Genomic DNA, 23,274 nt, shown 5'->3' on the forward strand with positions numbered 1-23,274 from the left:
AACAGAAGTGACTCAATTTTCCCGTGCTGCAGCACAATTGAATACTATTGTGCTCAAACAGGGAATTTGCGTGTATATTGGCAAGCAATTTGCATATAAACAAAAAATAACACCGATTCAATCGAAGGAGCACTTTGAACGGGCACACAGTGGCGGTCTTTAATAGTTGTAAAAGGTTGAACCGCTAATAGCACAGCCTTCTAGTTGATATATACCAATATACCACGGCCCCAATTTGTGGGAGGATTTTTCGGTTTGCATTGCTTGCATTTTTCTGCCAAAGGCTTTGATGAGACCAATCGACAATACCACGAGAGCAGTGAAATGAAGCATGAGCAGTAAAAGTCATGGCGAAGCCCATGAAATATTGATTCACTGTAGAAATCGTATTTAATGTGTGCAAATATAAACAAATATTTGAACGTGTATGTGGTCTCAGAGTTTTTCATTTGCATTTCACACTCGTTCATTTTGGTAATTCCCCTTCGTAAATATTCTTTTCCATTAAAAGTAAGTTTTTGTGGCTTTATATTTCCGTCCTGCCAAAATATACATTTGATTTTCGCGGTGTTAAATTCTTATTTCCAAGCAATCGCACACAACAATTTAATGAATATTTAATTTTTTTGGTTCAGAAAAGGACAAAAGCTACTAACGGAGATGCAAATAGTTAAGATAAAACTAGATCTGAAAATACAAAATTCGATCGATTAAAAACATGCCGCCCAATATATTAAATCAAAATGGTACACATTTAAGCGCTTCTGAATGTCCCTCATTTAAATAATATATATTTCATTTGGGTATACCCACCTGAGCTTAGTTCTGTACTAATTTATGACCTGCCACACAAGTTAAACGACAAACGTAATTTAAACCAAAAGTATACAGTAACAAAAACAAAAAAGAAATAAAGACAATTTTTGTGGTAAGATTACAAATTGCCTGAAAAAGTTCCGAAAGTTTCAGGAAGTACATTTGTCAAAGGAAAATGGGACAAATTGAGCTCGTTAATCCTATACATTTTTTGACATTTTTAATGTTATCAAAATATTATTTATTCTTAAAAAAAAGCACAGTCCTAGCTAACACTGCTAGAACATTGCATTCGAAAAATTATTTGTTTGTCTGTTAAAAACTCCATATAAAACTTTCAGTTTTTCCTAGACTTGAAAACTTAACTAAAGTTATGAATATATCATTTAGTGCTTTATCCTTTAATCCATTTTATATACATAATAATTACCATTATAATTCAGCTTTTCGTTGTAATATTAATATTTTCATTTAGGTTGTCAAAAATTATTTGCTGTGTACAGAAACATTTTCGTATTTTTTGTGCGCTTTTCAGGCAGCTTATTAATTGAAGAGCGCGACAAAGATAACTGCACCCACCTTTAATAAAGTCGACGGCCATCTCCAGGCCGTAGGTGTCCTTGTCACAGTCGTCCAGCAAGTGGGCTCCCAGCGTGACGTTCGGCAGGAGCTGGTGCTTGTTGACCTGGTCCAGGGTGTAGAGCATCGCCTCCAGGGCCTGGATGCCGCCCTGCGGCATGATGGGGCCGCAGGTGATGCTGTCCTCGCGCGAGTGGACCATCATCAGGCCACCGAGGATGACGTCGCCCTCGAGCACTGCGGCGTGCTTGACCGGCCAGCCGGAGGACGAGGTCGGCGGCGGGCTGTCCAGGGACTTGGCCAGGATCTGGGCCATATTGCTCGCCCCAAGCCCGGCTCCCAGCAAGCGGGGCGCGGGCACCGTCTTGCCACTAATACCCTCCGCCGTGCTCGTTAGTGCCGGCGATATGGTCGATGCGGCTGCCATTGCCACTGCCACCGCCGCTATATTGGCAGTTGTCGTCGCCGGCCACGCCCCTGTGGCATTTACATAGTCAGGGCTTAGTGCGGCATCCGTATTGAATTTTATTCCGTCGCTCGGAACACTCTTTTTGGCCCCGTCCCCGCGGTGGCGCTTTGTTTTTGCTGGCATTATTGCTGCCGTCGGCGGGGCAGTTGCTGGTGTCTCGGTCGTGTTTGTTTTGCTCGGAATCAGTGCTCTTCCAATTTGGTCCTCTATTGTTGCTGGTACATTTATTCGTGCCATTTGCACAGCTGTGGGACGTGCGAGCAGCATGTGTTGCTCCCGTGTCGGCGATGTTGCTGCTGTTATTACTACCGATGCTGATGCTGCTGCTGTTGCTGCTGGAGCTGCAGCTGCTGGCGTGATTGCGTCTAAGGTTGCCGCACTTTCCGTGCTCTTAAGTTCACCTTGTGCTGAATGGGTTCCGGTTACCATTGTGGTGGCCATAAAGGAATCCGGAACCCGTGTTGCCGCTGTCGGATAGGAGAGCACAGTTGGGCGAGTAGGAGTTGCCGGTGTGTTCACAGGTAATTGGTTTGCAGGTGTCACTTGCAACAGCTCCGCGGCACTGGCTGCCACTTCACCTGCAGCTTTCATCTGTCGCTCAATGGCTTTTATGGTTTTACCAGGTACTAGCGTTGAATTTAAATTGTCGCTTAATGCGGCGGCCGACCTTCCATCATCAGTCAGCCCGACCAATTGCCGCTGGGACGGGCTGCCCCCCAGCAATGGTTGCTGCTGCAGCAGCAGCATCAGCGCGAGCAGCAACGGTTGCATCGTAGTTCCTGGTCCTGGCAGTGCGGCTTCAGTGCGGCAACGACGGGGACATGGAAGTGGGCAGTCTACCCGGGCGCAGCAGCCTGAAGGACGAGGGCCAGCGCATTTGTTGTCGGCACGGGCGGTTGGTTAAATTTCAATTAAGTCTCGACAGCGTCCGAAATTTTGTCTGGGCCACACGCGTTTTAATTAAGTTCGGCTCGCCGCGCTGAAATTGATGTGGCTGCTAATTTGCACCCACTCCCAGCCAGAGCAGTTTTATGGACCGCCAACTTTGTTGCGGAACTGAAAAATAAAACGCAAGTGGAGACTCAAGTTAGCCAGGATATAAATAGTGAAAAACAGTGGGCAGGAACGAAGGGAAAGTGAATTATAAATGTCGGTAGGTAGGGAGCTTAATGAGCAGTGAAAATATGCATACAAATGAGCTGACATTTGTTTTTTTAACAGCCCTGCACGTCGCTTCATATTTGGCTAAAATTCTCACTGGGAAATTTAACGTTGTAGTAGATGTGGCGTGAAATGGAAGAAAGCAGGGGCTTGATAAAAAATGCAGTTATTCACAGCACACCTTATTTTTACGCTGGAATATAGTACAAAGTTATAAGTTCTTTTTATAAATAGGTTTTTAAAATTTGTATTATTCTTACAATCGAATAACTTATAACTTTTATTTTACAAACTGTAAATAAAACAGTTATTTTAAATATAAAATACCGGTTACACTTTTAGAGAATCTGGTTAAACGAGGGTAATGGAGGGTGATCCTGGTCAAGAATATATACCAGTGTACTTTGAAGGGATCGAACTAACCAACGAATTAAGCATACCCTTTTGTATTACTTTCATTGATATCATGGTTTCAATGGAATATTCAACACCATTTCGCCGGACTTTCCATATCAACAATATTTCGATGCTCTCCAATGGCAGTCCCCACGGCAATCGATCCAAAGGCTGTCAGCCAACGTGATGGGATTAATTAAATTTTGGGGTGCAAGTCGGGAAAGAGATGCCGGGTCCAACGTTTTCATTAGTTGCGCCGCCCGTTAATTTATGGCCACGTTTCGGCAATTTGCGGCAGCCCTCCTCGGCAGCCCACACATCTTGTCTATTTTCACATGGCAGTTGACACTTATTTTGGGCCATGTGTCCGAGTTCTCTTCGGCAGGCAGCCAGGTCCTGCAGCTATTTTGGTCGCCCAAAGCCAACAAATGTTGGTAATACTGGTGATATGCTAAAATATAGCATGAAGGCACAAAACGTTTTTCTGACCTAGCACATTACCGATGCGCCCCGAGGAGCGGCTTTAATTATTGCGTCGAGCTGTCTTTAAAGCCACTGTCAGTTTCACTGGCCCACGGCTATTTGCAGAGATATTTGCCCGAACCAATGAAGCATAAATATGTAAAAACTGCAAGCAAATATTCCCCGAGGGCTGAGGCTTGCCAGCCCTTTGGACCATAACTGTACGAGTAAATAATTGGTTGCCGACCCCTAGTCCATCGAAAACCCATTATAGGGTCTCATTAGGCGGCGACAAAGTGGCTAATTGGTTTCGGCCCAGTCAGCGGAGCCCTTTTGTCAGGCAGCCTGTTATCTAATTAGCCCTCTATAATTAACGCAAATACTTTGATTAAATTGCCAGCCCCTGCAACTAAACATCCGGCTAAGCCGTTTAGGTTGGTGCTCAAAAATGATGGGAGGGTGTTTATTTTTCCAGAAGTCCATTTCCGGCGAGTGACATCTTCCATGGCCATTTTCCCATCTATTCAAGCAGGATATCCTTATTTGCTGACACAGGGCAGGCGGCTTAATGCCTACGCACATTCTGTTGGCCACATTCGTGTGAATAGGCCTACTGGAAATTGTTTACACTTGCAAAGGACGGCCAGGGAGGCTGTAAATGGATTGAACATTTCAAAGGCATACTCCATTGAACTTATCATTTTTCTCGCTTAATCGCTCTGATTTGAAAGCAGCGGCTTGGACTTCATGGGCTTAGGAAAAATCATTTATTAAAAACTTCCGAAGAATTTTCTGCCTCAAAGACAGGAACATTTGACCCTTATCCTGCAATTGCTTTGGGCCAAGACTGTTATGCGGCCCCTGAACACATGCAGACAGCCGTTCAGGTAATGGCCAAAGTTACAAAGTTACAGTTTCTGGCCATGATTTTTTATGTGCAAATTATGCACAGGACCCGAAAAAAGGGCTGCGCAAAAATTTAAAATTAATGACCACCTTTCCCTGGCCCTAACCCAATATAGTCGGCTCTCAATTTGAAATATTATTTATTAACCCGGCCATAATGGCTGGCACGTGACGCGACTGGATTGCCGGACTGGCGGATGACCACTTAAAGCGTGATTATCCATAATGAATATGCAATCCGGGCGCAGCACAAGAATTTCCATTACATATTAACATGTGTGCGGCGCCATTTGTCAACACGCCTGCGGGTGTAGGTAAAATTTATAATGAGCTCATAAATAACTCAGTCATTGAGCTACTGGCACTTCACAAAAAACGACAATTAAATCTATAAATTTTCGAGGCCCGTTAAGTAACTGCCTTTGAATAGAGAACACTTTGCGGTCTATTTTAAAATTAAAATGTTTTATGGTCCGAGAGTGCGGGTCTAAAATTCAAACGTTTTTCACTTATTAAAAAAAACTCCATTAGAATCTATGTTATTAAATCCTTTTTCTCAATACCTATGACAACATTTGAACGATTTTTTGTTTACCGTAATCCGAAATATCAAAACACTTAAAAGAGGTTCCTTTGGATGAAACAAACAATTTGTTTCGACTAGCCCTAGATATGTGGCTGCGGAGCCTAACTAGATTTCATAATTTTTCTGTATTTTTGGACAACATTATTTAGGTGTATAACGTAAGTTGGGCGCGAAATGTAATTTATTCTGCCGCACGCAATTTGGTCAGCCATTTCTTTGACTTGGGCAAAAGTTTTCGGTTTTTTCCTTGCTTTTCACTCGTTTAATTTCATTTATTATCACTTTTATTGTTTTGCCAATTAAAAAGTTTGAGCATTTATTTTCTGCTCTTCCACTTTGTCGTCGTCGCCCACCGAGCGGGCAAAAAATGTAGGATACGATTTTAAGCACTTCGGCGACAAACAGAGAACGTGGAAAAGTTTTAAGCCAAGTTTTAATTAGTGGCGTCCAACATGCATAAGTTTGGCACCGCCTGGAGGGGCTAGGTCCCCGGCGACCGGGGAGGAGCCGAAAGCAGGGCCAATTACCTATTCAGGCTCATCATCGCTGGCATTTGGCACGTCTTTAAGGCTGGCCAGGTCAACGATGGCTTCATTGCTCGCTCTACAAGTTGGCTTTAAGACCACTCACCCTCTGCTGTCATCCATTGTGATTCTGGTCAGAGTTGAGCTTGGCAGCGCTCCACACAAGGGCCCGTGCTCCTGCCAACTCTCAAGAACACTTAACTCTTCACTCTCCACTATCCAGTTTTCAGTCGTGGCCAACGAAAACTACGATGTACTAAATTCCATGCGATTTTATTCAAGTTTTCCAGTCGAAAAGTTTTTGGTCAGCGGCGCCAATAAACGCGGCACACGCGCCAGCACTCGCCCCCTTTGCCCCGAATGTCCTTTGCCGGCAGGACTTTGCGCCGACAGTTTTGCCGACCATAAAGCGATGCTGGCGGCATTCCTCGCGGCCGTTCCGGCCCAGTAGTAAACAAATTAATCCCATTTTGCAAGTGAGCCCGCGGCCCGGTCGGGGGTCGGTATAAATTAAGTAATTAAGTCGATTGGCGGCTCCTAGTTGGGTTAATTGATGCTGTGTCAATGCGTTTATGTGCTCCTCTGCGCCCTCTCCCCACTTACTGTTTGTTAAACTAATTTGTTTTTGAAACTTGCGACGTTTGAATTTCAAATCGGCGAGCGCACACATGGTGCAAAGCGAAAACAATCTTCGGGGTATTAAGATTTCATAAGTAGATTACGTGGAGTGCGGAAAAAGCGAAGCGAATTAATCAAAATTAATCGCGTTTCGCCGACAAAGTCGAGAGTAATTTTCAGCACGGCGCACCGGGCGTATGCGCGACGCCGTCGCCTGGCTCAAGGAGGCGGCCCCAAATACTTTTAAGTGCTCTGCAGGAGAGGACTCATTATGGAAATTGCTTTACACAGACCGAAATGAGCTCAGGCACATTTCGCTTTCACATTCCACAGCAGCTCTGAGCTCTCGGGCTCTGGAGCATCAGTGTACTGGTACACCAGTCAACTTCCATCCGTCGAGTCGAGCCGGCAATCATATGCTTATTGAAGTGGGACGCGGTCTCCGCATTCCGTTTCACTTTATCAAATGAATAAGTTAAGAAAACACTGAGTGGGGGCCGGCGGGGAGACAGGCCGACAGGTAATCGCACGGCAGCGCTTCTTACAAGTACGCGTTGTACAGTTCAGGTCGACCGCACTGGTTTTCACGGCCCACGCTCATTATCGATGTTTCCTTGAACAATTAAGCAGTCATACGAGGTTCTGTGCTATGTGCCTAACATAATTTAAAAACCATTGAGCTAGTTCGTTTCTTGGAAGGTTTCTTTTACGTTTCCTAAATGGATCCAGTAAATATATGTTTTTCTATAATGCAATGCTTGTTACTTCATTATAGAATCCAATAATACATTAACTTCATTAAATAAAAGCACATTTTTGTGTCACAAGCAGTTCGTGAATTTGTTATTTTCCTAGAAAAGTTTCATGGTAAACTGAATGTTTGCTTCCCGGTATTTTTCCATACCAAAAATGTACTTAATTAGTGTCGGGCACAGAACTCGCCTGGTGGCGGCTTACGAAAACAAATTTGTATAGCGCAGTTTTTTAACTCAACTTTTACATAAAACTTCACCGGAATAGGGGCTTAACCCCTTAATCCCCCGATCCGCTCGTAGCTTCAATGTTACCATTCAGAGCTTTAATTAGCAAGAGTTCTTCGAAATAGTTGAAGGGAATATTCGGAAAAAGAGGGTTCAACTTTCAACTTTCACAGCCAAAAGGTTATTTAAAGTTGTATCCTTTCTAAGAGCCCTCCGTTGCATCTTATTTTAAGTGCAACATTAACTTGTCAATCATATTTAATTGCATTTATTTAATTTAGCCCGACAATGCCTGGGAGAGCACTTTGCTTTTGAGGTAAGAAAAGGGCCACTTTGCCTTGTGGTAAGCAGGGAAACCGCCCATCGGTCCACATCAATCCCACTGTGCTGTCTGTCGGCAATTCCGAAGCCCGCCAAGACAGAGCAGTCTTTGGCCAGACAAATCCGCAGCATGCCGCCCATATCTCGTCCTTTTAGTCCTCGTCACAGTCGGGCGGCTCGAGTTTTGCCTGGATCCAGCCTCTTCCTGTTGACAGAGCGGCTGTTTGTTTATTGATTTTGTGTTTTTTGGCGGTACGTGTGTATGGAGATGGGCACTGATAGCATTCGAAATGATATACACGCCACATTAAATGGATTATTTAATGTTGTCACTCACGTACGTATGCCGAGCAAATGATGCGTGCACCCGATAGTCCTCCCCGGGGGGAGCAGAGGATCGACGGCTGGGGCACACAATGTTGCCGCGAATGCCTTGCCCCGATTACACCAGCGGGAGCCATTTCCATTTGTCTTGCGCCCCGTCGCTTCGATTCTTCAGCGAAGGAGGTTAAAGTTGATTGTGCCTGAAATTGGTCGGTTTCGCTGTATGCCCCACTCGCTTTCCCGACTTAATTGGAGATTCGTCAGGCCGTTCCGGGCAGAGCTCAAGGAATTAAGAGGCAAATGAACAGCCCCAAAGTTTTTACTCGGTGTGCCATAATAGAAAACGCATTACATTTAAATTTCCTATTTGCATTGTAGTAAGTGTCTCTAATTACTATCATGAATAATGAAGAGTGAAATTTCATATTCAAGGCCTTGCCCAAACCGAACATAATAAATGGGAGTTTCCCAAAATGATCAAGAATGCCATGTGCAATCATTGAAATAGTTATCTGTCGCCCACATTTAACCTCAGGCCCGTCTCAATTTAAGCGAGCTGACTGTAAGAGACAATGAGGGGATTATAGTTGTGGGCAATCAAATATTGGTTCATGGCAGCTCGTTGCTGCTCATTTGCCATGAAGCGAGTGCCCTATTAAACGAATGCGTCCATCAAAATGCACAGATCGCATCCCTAGGCTGGCCTCTTGGCCGGCTTATCGCTTGGCTTACTCGAGTTAATGCTCGACTTGAATGCCAACTGGCTAATTAAACGAATTCCAGCAGATCCGACGGGAACTGTGTGCTGTCGGGGGAATCACTCATCTGCCTGCGATTATAATTAACCGCATTATTCAAGTTTATCGAGTGCGCCCTCCACGCACGCCCTCAATAAATAATGGCAGCGCAAAGGGAAAAGTGGGAACAGCGGGAAAAGCGGGAAAAACGGCGGCTGTGGCCTAAGCCACTTTGGCTTAGCTCTTGATCTACGAGTCGTAGCCGGGATAATTCCACACATAGTCCTGTACGGCAGTGTTCACATACGCATTTCAGCCATGAGTCGCGTATTTGTAGCGCAAACAAGGATGAAAAGCGAGCCAACTTCCAGCAGGAGGTTCATAAATCAAAGGAGACGCACATAAATAAATAATGCGGATTTAAGCACTCGCTGAGGGAATTTCTGTGCTTATATAAGCACTCAAAATCGCTGTGAGGGCCCATACAAAATTCATGGTTTTGATTGCAGAAAAGCGCATCCTAGACCCAATTGTAAGGCAATTTGGGCGCCGGGCAGCTCATTAGTGCCGGATGTTCCTCTTCTGATTAATTCCAAAAGAGCTAAAGGAAAGTTGGCCTTCCCGAAACCAACTTCAAACTAATCCCATAACAATCAAATTCAAATGCAGATGCAAGGGAGATTTTGGCTTTCCAAACTGAACTGAACTATCCAATTGTGGTTAAAAGCTGGAGGGATTTTCGTACTTTAACACTCAAATTATTTTGACTTAATGCTGTGCTTCTCCTCCTACTCGCACTTTATTAAAGGCCAGTGGCTCGTGGTTCGCAGATCTTTAAAATTGGCCCTTTAATGACAGCCCTGGACGGCTTTAAAGAGCCGTAAAGCCGCCAAATGAAAGCTGAAATAATAAATATTAATGGCGACAGGGAGACCCCCAAGGCGACCACTTCCGAGACCCAAACTTTGCTTCTTTTCCGCTCCTAAAATATTTATTTATTCACGCACTCGCAAGCCCCCGGGCTCAATTTGCACTAGAGCACTTATTGTTCTTAATCTGCTCATGGAAAATTTAATTAAAGCAATGGTTTCGGCTGGGGCGAATTCAATTTATGATAGGGTCCAGCATCAATCATGCATATCCAGTGACAAGGGGGCGTTCCGTGGCCACGCCCCACTGCCCATCCAAGTGTCCTTAAAGCCCGGGCCCCAGTCCTAAATGGCCGAAAGTCCTTCGAGCATGAAAATGTAGCAAATGGCATTTTGTGTGCGCAGACCCAGGACTTCGGCCAACTCGTCTGAATTTAATATACCTTCAACACTTTAAATAGGAAACGCCTTCGCATAATTGCTGTGCGAAGGCGCAAAGGGCGTTTTAATTAAGTAAGCCGGGGCGAAAAAGTAGCCGCCCAAGGAGTGTGAAATGGCCAGGAGAATACGTGATTACCATTTTTCAAATTAACCATCAGGAAGCTGTCAGTTATAGCATTATGGCTCAAAGGCAAAATTACACTTTAAAGCTGAACGAAATTTAATTTTAGCCTTGAACGACAAGAAAGGTGATCCATTTCCAAAAAATCCGAAATTCACAGGGGCAAATACTTAACCTGACCCCAAATGGTCTCGCCAACAAACTTTTAACTCACTTTCCATACATTTTCCAGGCCATTAAGCTCGGGAACTCACTGTAACCACCCACATAATCCTTCTGGTCGCTTCTCGCAAAATCGGGACGATAACTAGATCCGAAATTCATTTAAAAGTTATTAACAACACTATTCATTGGCTTAGCCCCGATATTATTATGGCACCCATTCACGGACATCCAGTGTCATAAGAGTAGAACTTTTCCTAGAAATGCAACCGAAAGCTTTGGCTTCCCATTGCCTTAAAGTCTGATGCCATCTTCCTCTGCGCCCTCGGTATTTTGCTCAATGACCCAAGTCTAATGAGCTAGGTTCCAACAGAAAACTGTGCACGTGTGGCAAACAAAGAAGTGAAACGAAAGTTCCGGGAAAGAACTTAGCCTACTGCAGTCAGTCTGTTCTCGGAAACTTAGTTTAGCTTAACTAGTTCGCTTTGCCTACGCCAGAAAATTGGCTAAACTAGTACGCCTCTTTCGTATATTATGAAGTAGTTGGAACGTATGAGATCAAAAACGTTATTATCCGGGCTAAAGTACTCCACTTGAATATCTTTAATGGTTTCGAGTCATTTGCCAATTTCCTTTATCGCAATCCAAATGATATGCATTCAACTTTGGAGCCATTAATTTTTAGGGCACTCGACGCTTTCATTGCTGCCTTGCTTTGTTTGTTTTGAATTTCATTTTCTGAGCGCGCAATTATTTCACCGAATAATTGATTTTTATTAGATCTTCGTCTTGGCTGGGCAAATTAATTTCCCTTCGTGCCCACATTTGTCACCCAGCGGAACACAAAGCACCCGAGGTCGGCGGAGGAGGAGCATCAGTAAGTCATATATAACCAAGCGCCATCTTTGACATTGGGCCACGCTCCTTTTGTTGCCACTCCGCCCGGTTTTTGCCCTTAACCCCTGCGCGCCCCCGGCTAAGATCCCGAACTCGTGGCCTGCGTCATAAATCAGCTTTGTTGCATTTAAGTCGGTGCAAACAAGCTCACAACAATAGCAATAAGCCAGCCAGCTAGAACCATATTTTTGCCTACCGAGATTTATAGATTTTCATTTGTCTTGGAGCGAGCATTTTGCATTCATAGTCGGTTACGACGCACGGAAGTAAAACTTACTTTTTAATCCACGAATATTATGCTTTATCCTATGTGAGTTTCCGACTCTGCAGGGCTTAAAATATTAACACTTTTACTTTTACGTAACTTTAAGTAACTTTGTCTGAGTTATTTTCAGCTCTGCTTCTCTAAGCCTTAAACATTTTAGCACCGCATTTACTTTGTAACATGTGCACTCCGCGCTTTGGTTTTTGTATTTTAGTACCTTTCTTAGGGTATTTTCAGTTGGTGTTTTGTTTTCAAATATTCTACTTTGCAGCTTTCACCTTTAACTATTTGAATTTTGAATTCAACACTAAGCCCCGTGTATCCATCATTTACTTTAGTATTTTTGGGGGCTTCTACTCGGTTAATCCCATTCAAAATGTTAAGATTTATACTTTGCTGATGGTACTGGTAGCCTACTTTAACCCTTATTCACTCAAACGTTTGTATCGATGGGAAGGCTGTTCACAATTGTTTGTAACCGCCGACTGGCCGAAGGACCAACCGTGCGTCTTGGATCCGCGTTTAGGACTGACGGGAGTCCTGCCGAGCGACTACATGGACATCGGGATGCTGTTAGCTAATGTTTGGGAAATTCTAACAGAGCTCTGTGCGAAGCTGAAGGCGACTCTGTTAGCCTCTCAGAGGACGCTCAGCGAGGTTGTTAAAAGTTATGGCATGAGAGCCAGAATTTTATTGAAAACAGATATAGGGAATATATTAAAAATACATTTATTTCTTGGTTGCAATAAGGTTTCACCCCTCTTGTGGTGAACACTTCCGTGCTTTAGGAGGTGGCGGATTTCGCATTGCCATTTACTTTAACCACCCCTTCTTGGAGCCGATTTAATAGGTATTGACATTAAAGCTTTGCTGGAAATAAGATAAACACAGCCATAATTGATGAGTGTGAAAATGGGACAAGAATCATGCGCCAGCAGGACATTCATCTAATTTCCGTGAGGCCAATAGCTCCGTGAGCCACGAAAAGTGTAGGAAGCCATAAGTTTTCCTCGCCATACATCAAATATGCTTGGCTGGCTTTTCCTGGCAGACCGACAAAATGTACGGCAATAGTTGACAAAACATCTGCAGATTAGTGCGCTCTGCCGCAAAAGTAAATGTTGTACATGTGTCACACCCAGGAAAACAAGTGCTTACTGGGTACTGGATTCTGGGGGATTAGCCCCAAACCTCATATCCACTCCACATCCCCAGTGAGGTTGTGTCGAGTCATTTAAAACTGTTTTACTTTTTTCACATGTAAAACTTTTACATGCCACCGGAGTTGAGTGGAATTTTAGGTGAAGCAGAGTAATTTTAGGAAAGACAACTCTGGGCAGCCGCAAAATGACATAGAATAACCAGTGGCCCTGGCTGAGTTGATAAATATAAGAGATTAAATTACTAGTCCCCTATTTCATTCAGTTCTACGTATGGTTTGATGAACTTAAAATGAATTCGAGTCTTTCATACCAAGGGACTTGCATTCTTGAAAATACTGGCAACAAGAACGCTTAAAACAAGTTATTCAACTAACCAAATTTAAACCAGAAAATATTTTGCCATCTTACCAAATACCCATAGCATATGTTATTGGTACTACTGACCATGCAAGGCCTTTTTTACTTATAAACGTAGGAGCTAGTAAAATGATAAAAATATACATTAACTATAAAGTGTCGTAAAAATTACCTTCGACCTGTTACCGACTTTCCGACGAATACAATATACCCTTTTACTCTGCGAGCAACGAGTATAAGTATCCCATTTGATCCGAGTAAGAGGCTCTACTTTTTCAGGAAAGCAATCCTACGTTGCCCGTTTCTTTTCTTATTCAATTAATGCGAAAATCAGGAATAGGAATTAAAGAACGAAGAGGTATTTTGATTTTATTTATGAATATGCCTTTGCAAAATAGAACCAAGCTATTATGGGCATTCTGAATGCCAACTTATTACCTGCTTTCGCCTCGAATATAAAAGCCCCTTGAAACGGTCCCTTTACATTAACTTCTAGCGAGGAGCAACGCCTTCCTTCTGTTCCTTGCCCCAGCAGCACTTTAAGTGACTCGGTTTTTTTGCAAATCAATGATTATTTTTTCTGTTAATTTATATTTTCTATTAATTACTGCCATTCGGGTGCAAATGAAGTGCAAAAAAAATGTTAAGCGCCCAACGCACAATTAGGCAGTCAGCCAGAAGACGTGTAAAGTGCGTGCCAATGAGCATTAAATAAATATTTGCACGAGAGCTCGGCTAAACAGCCAGGGTCCAAGAACAAGAAGTCGGGTTGGGGAAGACGTGCTAAACATTTAATACCACTGCTTGTCGTTGGGTCCGCAAGACGACGAGCTGATAATGACGACGATGACCTGGTCGCTTCTCGGCTCTCATCCTCGGATCCCGGCACTGCCCCCTCAGCCCAAGACTGGACCATCCGTTCTTTTTCACGTTGAGCTTTTTCTCCTTTTTTGTTGACAGCATAATTACGTTGATGACAGCCGTTCGACGTGGGAGTTGCTAGACGCTAAGCAAACACAGACTCGGCAGTGGACATGGAGGTGGACGTGGCGCCATTAAGTGACCCCAGAGACCCGGACGTACTACACACCACATACTGCCGGGCATGTGCGAGGGTAGGAGAGGGTGGGTGGGTGGCTGGATAGGTGATCCGGAGGCAGGTGCCTCTGGTGGTCAACTATAATGGAGTGTTGCGCACAATGGTATGCGGAGCTATAAATAAAGTGCAGGAGCCCGGCCAGATTATCGGTTCGCCCACTGTGCCCGTGCACCGAGCTGCAGCTGCCAGCCACAAGCGTCCTCGGCGTCCCACTGTGCCGGATGATAAACTGCACGGCATTAGTTTGAAATCCCGATGAACGCAGTTGCATTTCCCATCCAAATTGGAAACAGTATTGTGTTCCGGATTCGCCTCACTTCGGGATCTCGTACATTTACATTGGCTGCAATTTGTTTTTGGTTGGCCCGCTCAAGGACACATTAAGGTGCGCCAAGCCAATTCATTACTCACTCGGAGGCCACGGGTTAATTTATTTAGCGACTGCCGCCTGGAAGTTTGGTTACCCTAAGAGCGGTGGGAATGTTGCTGGATTCTCAATTCACTCCATTCCACCACCTGTTTCCCAGTGATGTTAATCGGAAGCCTCGTCGAGAAGCACCATCACTCGCATCTGTCGGCTTCCATTACCCCTGGCACTCACTGTCTCTCCCCTGATTCTTCAGTGTCACTGCAGCCAAAACATTTCACTTGCTGGATCCCAAATGTGTTGTGTTGATTGACAATTAATGCTTGGCTTGCGGTTTCAGATGTGGCTTTCATTAAAATGCTCTAATTTTATATTCATGTGCAAGCCCACGTGGCAGTGTGAAGTTGGTTCAGCGCTTGAATTCATAATTCATTTGTTTAATATATTGCGTTGGACAAAGCTATTATTGATGAGAATATTATAGAACACAGAAATATATTTATATATAATATATATATAAAAATAGCACCATTTATTTGAACATGTTATCATATTAGATTTGTTTTCATATTAAAATAAAAGTTAAAAAATCTTTTAATTCAATAATTTTAATGCAATGTGAATTTTTTTTTATAAATTTTCTTATAAGTGGTAGAATTAAAATATTTTGCTGCTTAGAGAATTTTTTAAAATATAGTTTTCCTAGTCCTGGCTTGCACACCAAGCCGACAATAAATGGCAACAAAACTACAAATGCCTGCGACAAAAAAGCTGTAGTTGTGAAAGACCGCAGACCACACACTTCCATAAACAAGCGGGAAAGTTTTCTTTTGGTAAGTGGGAAACTTTGTCCTGCTGCCAAGGCAATAATCGTGGTAATGGGCTGTCCCATAATAATGCTAATGGTGCCTATGGGTACGGAGTCTGGACTCAACACGCCCAGCAAATTATAACTGCCGCCGGCACAATGGCGAGATGAGAGTTTCAATTTCCTCCGCGGATCCAAGTGCCGACGGCAACACATAACTGAGTGTGCAATTTCCCCATTAGCAAACGCCTGAGAGCGAAAACTTTTTAATTGTGCCACAACAACCCAAGCTTCTTGAGAGAAATGCAGTGTTCAACCTCGAACTCTGTGGCGGCTGCAAAATTGTGAGCCTTTCTGAGCCGCCCACTCATTCAGCCTGGTTATCAAATCAGGCCAATTAGTGCACGTGAGGGTGGCGTCAAAGGATTCCTCGGAACCAACCACCAGTTGGGTCTGCCCTCATCGAACTTAAGGGAACTTGTCAAAGGAACCAACAGCCAATGTCAATGCCAGGGCTGGTAAAGTCGCCCTGAAGAAAATAAATAGTTGTGCTCTCAGGATTTTAAATGAACTCAACTGACAATCCGGAGTTTCTGCACAACATTTTTTTGAATCTAAAAATGATTGTAAGAGGGTTCCCAAATAGTGACTAAAATAAAGCTAGCAATTATCCAAAACTTAACCATTTATCAGAATTTTAAATTTAGTTTCATCAAAATCGGACGACTGTATCATATAGCTGCCATAGGAACGGTCGGAAAGTCTGTGGGAATATAATATGATACAAATTACAGCTTCGGTGTGTTTTGACATATTATTTATACTATGTGGAAGACTATTTTTTGTATTTTTCAGAATTTATAGAAGTAATTATTTGTAAACAAATGTTGTTTTCTTGATTTTGATCGTATTTTTTTTTTACTCCGGGATATAGAATATTTTAACTTTACAGAACTACGAATTTAATTTTACACAACGATTTGGCGATGATACTTTTGTTACTAACAGTGATTACTTTATATAATTGCACCTTCGGCTTGGCTTCCTTTCTTGTTTTTTTACCCAAGTTATTTCGTTGCATTACCCTTATGATCAAAACCAGAATTCTCACTAACAGGATCCCCGGATTAGTGCTTCACAAATATTTATTTTCAACACCTTGAAATACAACTATGCGGAATCTTTCAAGTTCAAGAAGGCATTCAATAAATAAGATTTATATATATTTACATTTGTTCTCCCAGAGCCTTTTGTTTCAGCTTTATAGCGTGGCTTCCTTTGATTTTTCAATCTGCATAATTCGCTAAATACGGAAATCTATGGGACTGGCTGCCAAAATTCATACCCATTCAGCAGTATGCAAATAAAGCAAGCAAAACCAACAGCGCGGAGTTCGTCCACTTGCAACTCGCTGATTTTCAATGTTCTGCTAAATATGCAATTCCTTCAAATGAAATAAAACCGTACGACAGCGAGCTAAGTTGCTCTATCCGTTGTTTGGCGGGGATTTGGCGTTTTCCTGCTTCCGTTTTCCCCGTGGCGAACGTGTACGGAATTCGCAAGCCGTAAAAAATTCATTTTATCCCACTCTGCCGTACAAATTGTGCTGCGATTCCGGGATAGCTGGTAGCGATTTAAGCTGCAAAATGCGGCGGGTGTGGCTTAAAGCCCTCGCTTCGAATCAGATTGTCTGGCAGATTGTCATTTGCATAAAGCGTTGCTGACCAGCCGCAGCAGCTTGGCTTAGTCCACGGCAACCTAACTCATAAAACACATGGCGCCCATCGGCTCCACAAAGGAAAAACCTCCGGGCACAAGGGTCAGGAGCCGAGCACGGCAGCAATCCTCTTCATAGCTTTGCAGTACGTTTGTCATAAAAATGTCACAGAGATCTGCGATGGGACGGAGATAACAAAAAGCTACAATATTGGACACCGGTGGACATTTGTTTTTCCCAATTTAAAATGTCTTCCAAACCGCCAGTAAAGCGTATCTTTTTTTAAATATATTAAATTGTCTTTTAAACGCAGCAATAAAACGAATGTGGCTTAGTCGACTTTTACAAATCGTGCGTGCTTTTGAAGCTATTCTTCATTTTTAATTTGCCTCTTTTGTATTAAGTCTAGACATATAAACAACATAATTTAACACTGAATTCAATAATTCCCTCCCAGCTCAACAAAGTTTCACTTTACGTTTTTACTATTTAAACCCTTTTCAACTTTATAAAAAGTTGGGAGCGGTAGCACCAATAGTGAAAAGGAAGCAAATTAATTCGGCTTATTTACCAAGTGCATTACCAGCGGAGATCCCTGCGCAAAACTTAGATGTAAATTAATTCGGGATAATTGTTTTCCTTGAGCGCCGCAGAAGTTTTGGTTTACATTTGCCGCCCAATCCGAATCATTTTCGGCGAGCTACCACTGCCAGAACCCGTTGCGGCCGGGTGGCAGGGGCTTAATGAGTTTCCCGGCCGGGTCGGCCTTGACTTTCGCTTTCACTCGCTTCCTGTTTATGGCCCGACACGCTCGCCTGGAAAGTTTCGACATTATCCCCGGCCACTATCCCCTTCTGTCTTCTCGGTGTCTGCGTCCTGACCGGCTGGAGTTCGTCGTCTGTCCGTGTCACTGGAATGATTAAAGATTTCTTTTATGGCCATCGCCGCTACTTTCTGCAACAATTTATCAACTTTCAAGGTTGCCGCAGCAGTTGTAAAAACTTTGACATTTTGTTTTGGGGCCATAAAATGTCTAATTTAATCAACTTTAAGTTGGCGCTCGCATCACTGAACCACAGAACCAACCCCATGCTTATTGGCGAGTTCAAGTCCGCAGCTCACGGACAACCATAAAAACCGGCCTTTAAATATTCAATCGACCTCCCCGCCCGCTGGGGGGCTGCGTTTTTAGTGCGGTAATCGAAGGTCATGAAACGCGCATCAAAAATGATTGATGAACATTTCGGACACAGTAAGTTTTCCCTGGTCGGTCCTCTCAGCCTCACATCGCACCCACCCCAGTCCCCGCATCCAGAAAGTCATTAAAAGTGCTCTCTGGTGCTTCAGATGCAGGACGCCCGTCCTTTCCGTCAATGACTGAATGTCGGGCTACTTAGCGCGCTAATAAAGTTATGAAAATGTTGGAGCTTGCAAAACCCTTTTTTGTACGCTGTCATCAGCCTGACAGCGAACGCGGTTTGTCATCGGGCTAATTAGTCTAAGGACCGCCGCGGAAACGCAAGTCAGACAATGACGGAACTCTGAGCATAAATATTAAGATTGATATACAGCTGCGCTCAAAATAATATTATCATGCTTTTAACAAGAGGAAACAGCAAGGAAACGCAAGGTCTCCACTATCGGATACCCCTTACTCTGGGACCACCAGCACCATTTGTTTGCAATGTACGAAATTTCGAATGCAATTTGTGACTGCATTATTTATACTGGCATCAACGGCATTAACCATGATATTCCTTTTCCTTTGTACATACTTTTTATCGACTATAACACACCCCTTAGTTAACGAGTATTCTCTAGTATAGTATTACCAAGTAGGGATAGTGCATACATAATTTAGGATCAACTCTTTAATGAATAAATTAATATTATTTCTTGTTTTCTATCTAACATGTTTCTATTTTTTACCTACATTTTATTATTTAATTGCTCGGAAAACTAAAGTAAGACAAGCCATTACCATACAAACATTAGTTCAACTAAAAACGCCTTAGGCAAAATTGAATGGCTAAGTTTTAACACATCAGCAAAGCTCCTGTAAGTTGCTACAGTCAAATACATAAGTAATGAACACCTAAATCTCCTAAAGGCATTGCTCTTTCACTGCATTACAATAGAAATTGCTGAGGCTATGAAGATAAACACAAAATTATCAACCAACATTACCATGGTTATAATTAAGGCCCTTTGATTAATACTAATCTTTTGTAATACAATTTGCAATCGTAAATCACTTAGTTTCTTGGCAGGGTAATTAATTACTATTTTGCCTTCACTCATTTGCAGCGTTTTAGATTGTATTTTCAAGGAGAAAAGTTCGAGGGACTTGGCACACAAGCAACTTCAATTAGTTCCTAAGGAAGCATCCGCGTGCAGGATTATAATTTCCGCACGGATATGAGGGAAGCTCGAAGGATAAAGTTTAGTCTTACCAGTTGATCTCTGCCATTTTAGGCTGTGGACAGCGGAGAAAACCCACCAGACACCAAGGACTCAAGCGAGACCGAGGTCTGATCAGGAATCTATTAGGCGCCTGTCGGCGGATCGCGGAGAGCCTTTAACGAGCGACTGCAACTTGTTGTCGGCACCCACTCAGGCATGCAGGCGGCGTGTCCCACCCCGCCCCGCCCCTCTCCGCCGCCGTCACCACTCGATTGTCAGATGCAACCGCGCTGCACTCGCTCATTTGGCATTCCGCAGTGTTTGTTTGCATAAACTTGAGCGCTGGCGGGGCGGCTTCCGGTGGGTGGGTGGCTTTGAATGACAGCCGGGCGGATGGAAAATCAGCGGGCGAACACTTCTGCGAGCTTCACACCCAGCCGCAGCCGGCAGAGTCCTTTGAGTTGCGTATGCGCCGCTTTGAGCCCGTTTAATATGCACGCTTCGTTTGCGGGACATGGCGCTTTTTGTCTGAGCTGGCTCGGAGAACTCGGACTAAGATTAAGAAATGTAAGCAGCACACAAAGAAGGCGTAATGGCTCTTCAGAGTACAAATCCCAGACTGACGCGGCTGATTAAATATTGACAAGGCGGAAATTCGGAGCACATTTCCACAGTCAGTATTTGGAGCCGCACCAACTAACCTGAGACTTTACATACCAAATATTAAATATATGCAAATTATATTTTAGGTTCGGCAACTTGGAGAGGGTACTCAGAGGCCGCAGTCTCCTATATTCTCAGCATCGTTTTCTTTTTATGGGCCCTGCAAATCAAACAAAAGCACTGCAGTTGAAATTATAAATTACGCACGGTCATATACTTAATTGGCGTTTCACTGAATTAATATAAAGTATCTGCACATCCAGGCATAATTTAATGCCCAAGATACGCCCATCAACATGCTATCCGTGCTACCTATACATTATATGTCATTTTTTGCGGTTGGTTTGGTTTAAATGAAACTGCCGTTCAATAACAATTCGTAACTTATGGCTGCATTAATACATTTTAAATGCGGCCATAACTTGATATTTAAGAACTGAATTGCATTCCGATTTTTTTATGTAACTTATTGGTTTGAGTAACAAAAGCTTATTATAGTTATAAGTCCGTAACTTATGGCTACACATAAAAAACCTTTACAAAGTAAACAAAAACTAAGCATAGAACGACCAGCGGTGAATTACTCGTAGCCATGGTCAACAATAATGCTTAACTTATGGCTGCACATGTGACTGGTAAATTATTTAACAGATTTAAAGTGAGGGACAACATATTCTGACCCAGTTTTACCAAGATATTTCCTCTGTCACCACTGTGGCAACGTGGCTTATACGTAATGTCCGCCTAAAACTCGGCCATATGTTTGAACAGCCCACAAAAGTGTTTGGTTGCATGCGGGAAAGTGGCAGACCCTTTCAAAGCCACTGGAGGGAATGTGGGAAAATAGAATTTTCCATTAGATTGGCTTTGGCAATCATATCGACGCCGGGAGCCTCATAAATTCCAGTTAGTTTTCGGTTTGCCTGCCCCCCCAAGTAGCAACAGTTGCTGCTCCGGCTATCTTGCTCGCCCAGATCCGGTCAAGTTCATGTACTAACATTAATCAGACGGCTAGGACCACGCCCAGCGTTCAAAACGCCCACCCCCCGTGTCCCCATAAGTCGAAAGCGACAAACACTTACAACATGCACATAATACATAGCTCGCACACGAGGCAGCACCGCGTGGAGGATGCCACACTCACACGCCTGACCCCGTTGTACAGTGTTGCTCCGGGTAGTAGGTACTCCGGAGGCCACGGACCCCGCCCCAGCTCCATTAAGATGCCACTTCCACCACTGCAAAACGAGGCACTGCGACACTGAACTTAACCTTTGATCTTTGATGGGCGACGCACTTGACTTTAATGAACGCCTTTCAAAATGAATGGGTTGCAGCAGCACTTCTTAAACTGAAATTAATTGTACTTGCCTCTACTTGGTATCGAAAGTAAAACGCGGATAGTGTTGAAGGTTGTTGCTTCGGAGGTAGATTTTTAGATTTGGCTTTTATCTCCTTAATCGATTTGAAAATAGTTCCGCGGACTAGTCTCTTGAGTTTTGGCAATAGCCAGAAGTCACACGAAACAAATATGGGCTTGGCAAAATGGTCACCAAGAACAAGTGCAGTGGGAGAGGTTTTGTTGGCCATAATTCTAGTGCTCTAAGACGAATTCTTTCCTGCAAACAATGCATAACGCTTGAAAAACATTCCTAATTAAGAGTTGTGACAGGTGAAAAGAATTTATAGCGCACCGCACCACGAAAACCGAAAAAACAAACGCTTAAATCTCGGAGACTGAAGATACTTGCGCAGAGCAAGTTTATTTGTGCAGGTGCCAAGCCCACGGTAACGCTCAATAACCTACTAAAACTGTTTTAGCTGAAATATATTGGTTTCATAAATTATCTAAAAAAGGAATGTCTAACGCTCAAAACGCTGAAGTCAGTCACGCGGACCAACTTTGAGGATATAAATATCTATATACAAATTGTTCAGCTCGTACCAATCAGCAAAAAGACATGACCAAACAGTATAATCGCTACTAGGTGGCGCCTTGATGCTTGCATATTTCCATCCGGGTTTCTGATAGTCGTGTTTTAAATTCCTAATTATAGATATAAATTATGATTAATTTATTACCATGTTTCTTACTTGTCCAGAATGTTTGAGAACGAAAAACACCAGGAACCATCTATTTGAATTTGCATACGTAATTCAATGGATTCAGCAAAACATAGACCGACTTGCCTGCAATTTATCATTTAATTATAGTAAACCATGGTATGCCGTGTTTTTGTGAGCCTCTGTTTTTGCCTGCATCGAATGGCATTCAAACGAGAATTTTTCGCTTGCAACCGTAATTGATAAATGAAATGTTTGCTGGTGCAATTGATTAGTGATTGGGAAACAATAGTAATCAACTAAAGAAACATTTAACAGAATCGTAAATGCGGCAGATTGAAAGTAAAATATTGGGCTGAGCTTGAGATTGAAACTCATGGGGCTTCGCCGGGGAATACATTTGTTTCGGCAATCGGCTGACAGGCCGCAAATCGACGGGTCTACGGATGGACGGACTTGAATGGATTGCTAGGTTCCTGGTTAAAGGCCGGCTGTGTTGGCCGTTGACTGGCAGCATGCAAAACATGTCAAGAAATCCCAATAAATCCCTCTTCGAGGAGCAGACAAGCCATTTGTTGAAAAAGAGTGCTGTTACAGAATTCATTATCAATTTAACAAAATGGTACTCATGTTCCTTGGCTCAAAAACATTGTTTGTTCGGTTGGCAAGAATTTTGGTTTGCGTGGTCTGAATAATTAAATCACATTTTGCACTTCATTTTATTTTATTTGTTTTGATTTGTTTTGTCTTGGTAAAATATTTTCGACTTGTGAATTGAACAAAAACATTTGGCACACTCGGCCCTCGTTGAAATTGGTTTTTATTAAAATGCCAGTTAAATTGCACAAAAGCCGCAAGACAACACAAACCCAAGAACGATTTTTATTAGCTGAGAGATCAAGTTTAATTGAGTTTGTAAATGTCGTCGGGGCCTTTGGGAAATGGCCAAGCAAAAGACAGCTTCGTCTGCCGAAAATAATTACTTTTGCTTGGCCAATC

General features: G+C 43.1%; 1 protein-coding gene and 1 long non-coding RNA gene across 2 annotated transcripts; both read right to left on the minus strand.

The window, feature by feature from the left end:
- Positions 1–934: 934 nt before the first annotated feature.
- LOC127010965 (uncharacterized) lies at positions 935–2,635 on the minus strand. Its single transcript, XM_050887225.1, has 2 exons — positions 1,396–2,635; positions 935–945 (listed from the first exon to the last, which is right to left on the minus strand). Exons 1-2 carry the CDS (start codon positions 2,633–2,635, stop codon positions 935–937), a joined length of 1,251 nt encoding a protein of 416 aa, XP_050743182.1.
- An 11,090-nt stretch (positions 2,636–13,725) lies between these two features.
- On the minus strand, positions 13,726–23,029 carry LOC127011058 (uncharacterized). The gene is made up of 2 exons (XR_007764093.1): positions 22,294–23,029; positions 13,726–15,080 (listed from the first exon to the last, which is right to left on the minus strand). It is a non-coding gene; the product is annotated as an uncharacterized LOC127011058 (long non-coding RNA).
- Positions 23,030–23,274: the final 245 nt, after the last annotated feature.

Source organism: Drosophila biarmipes, chromosome 2R (genome assembly GCF_025231255.1).
Source record: "Drosophila biarmipes strain raj3 chromosome 2R, RU_DBia_V1.1, whole genome shotgun sequence".
Lineage (NCBI taxonomy): Eukaryota > Metazoa > Arthropoda > Insecta > Diptera > Drosophilidae > Drosophila > Drosophila biarmipes.

Coding starts and splice junctions, on each gene's coding strand:
- LOC127010965 (XM_050887225.1), bottom strand. CDS start 2,635: ATGCAACCGTTGCTGCTCGCGCTGATGCTGCTGCTGCAGCAGCAACCA.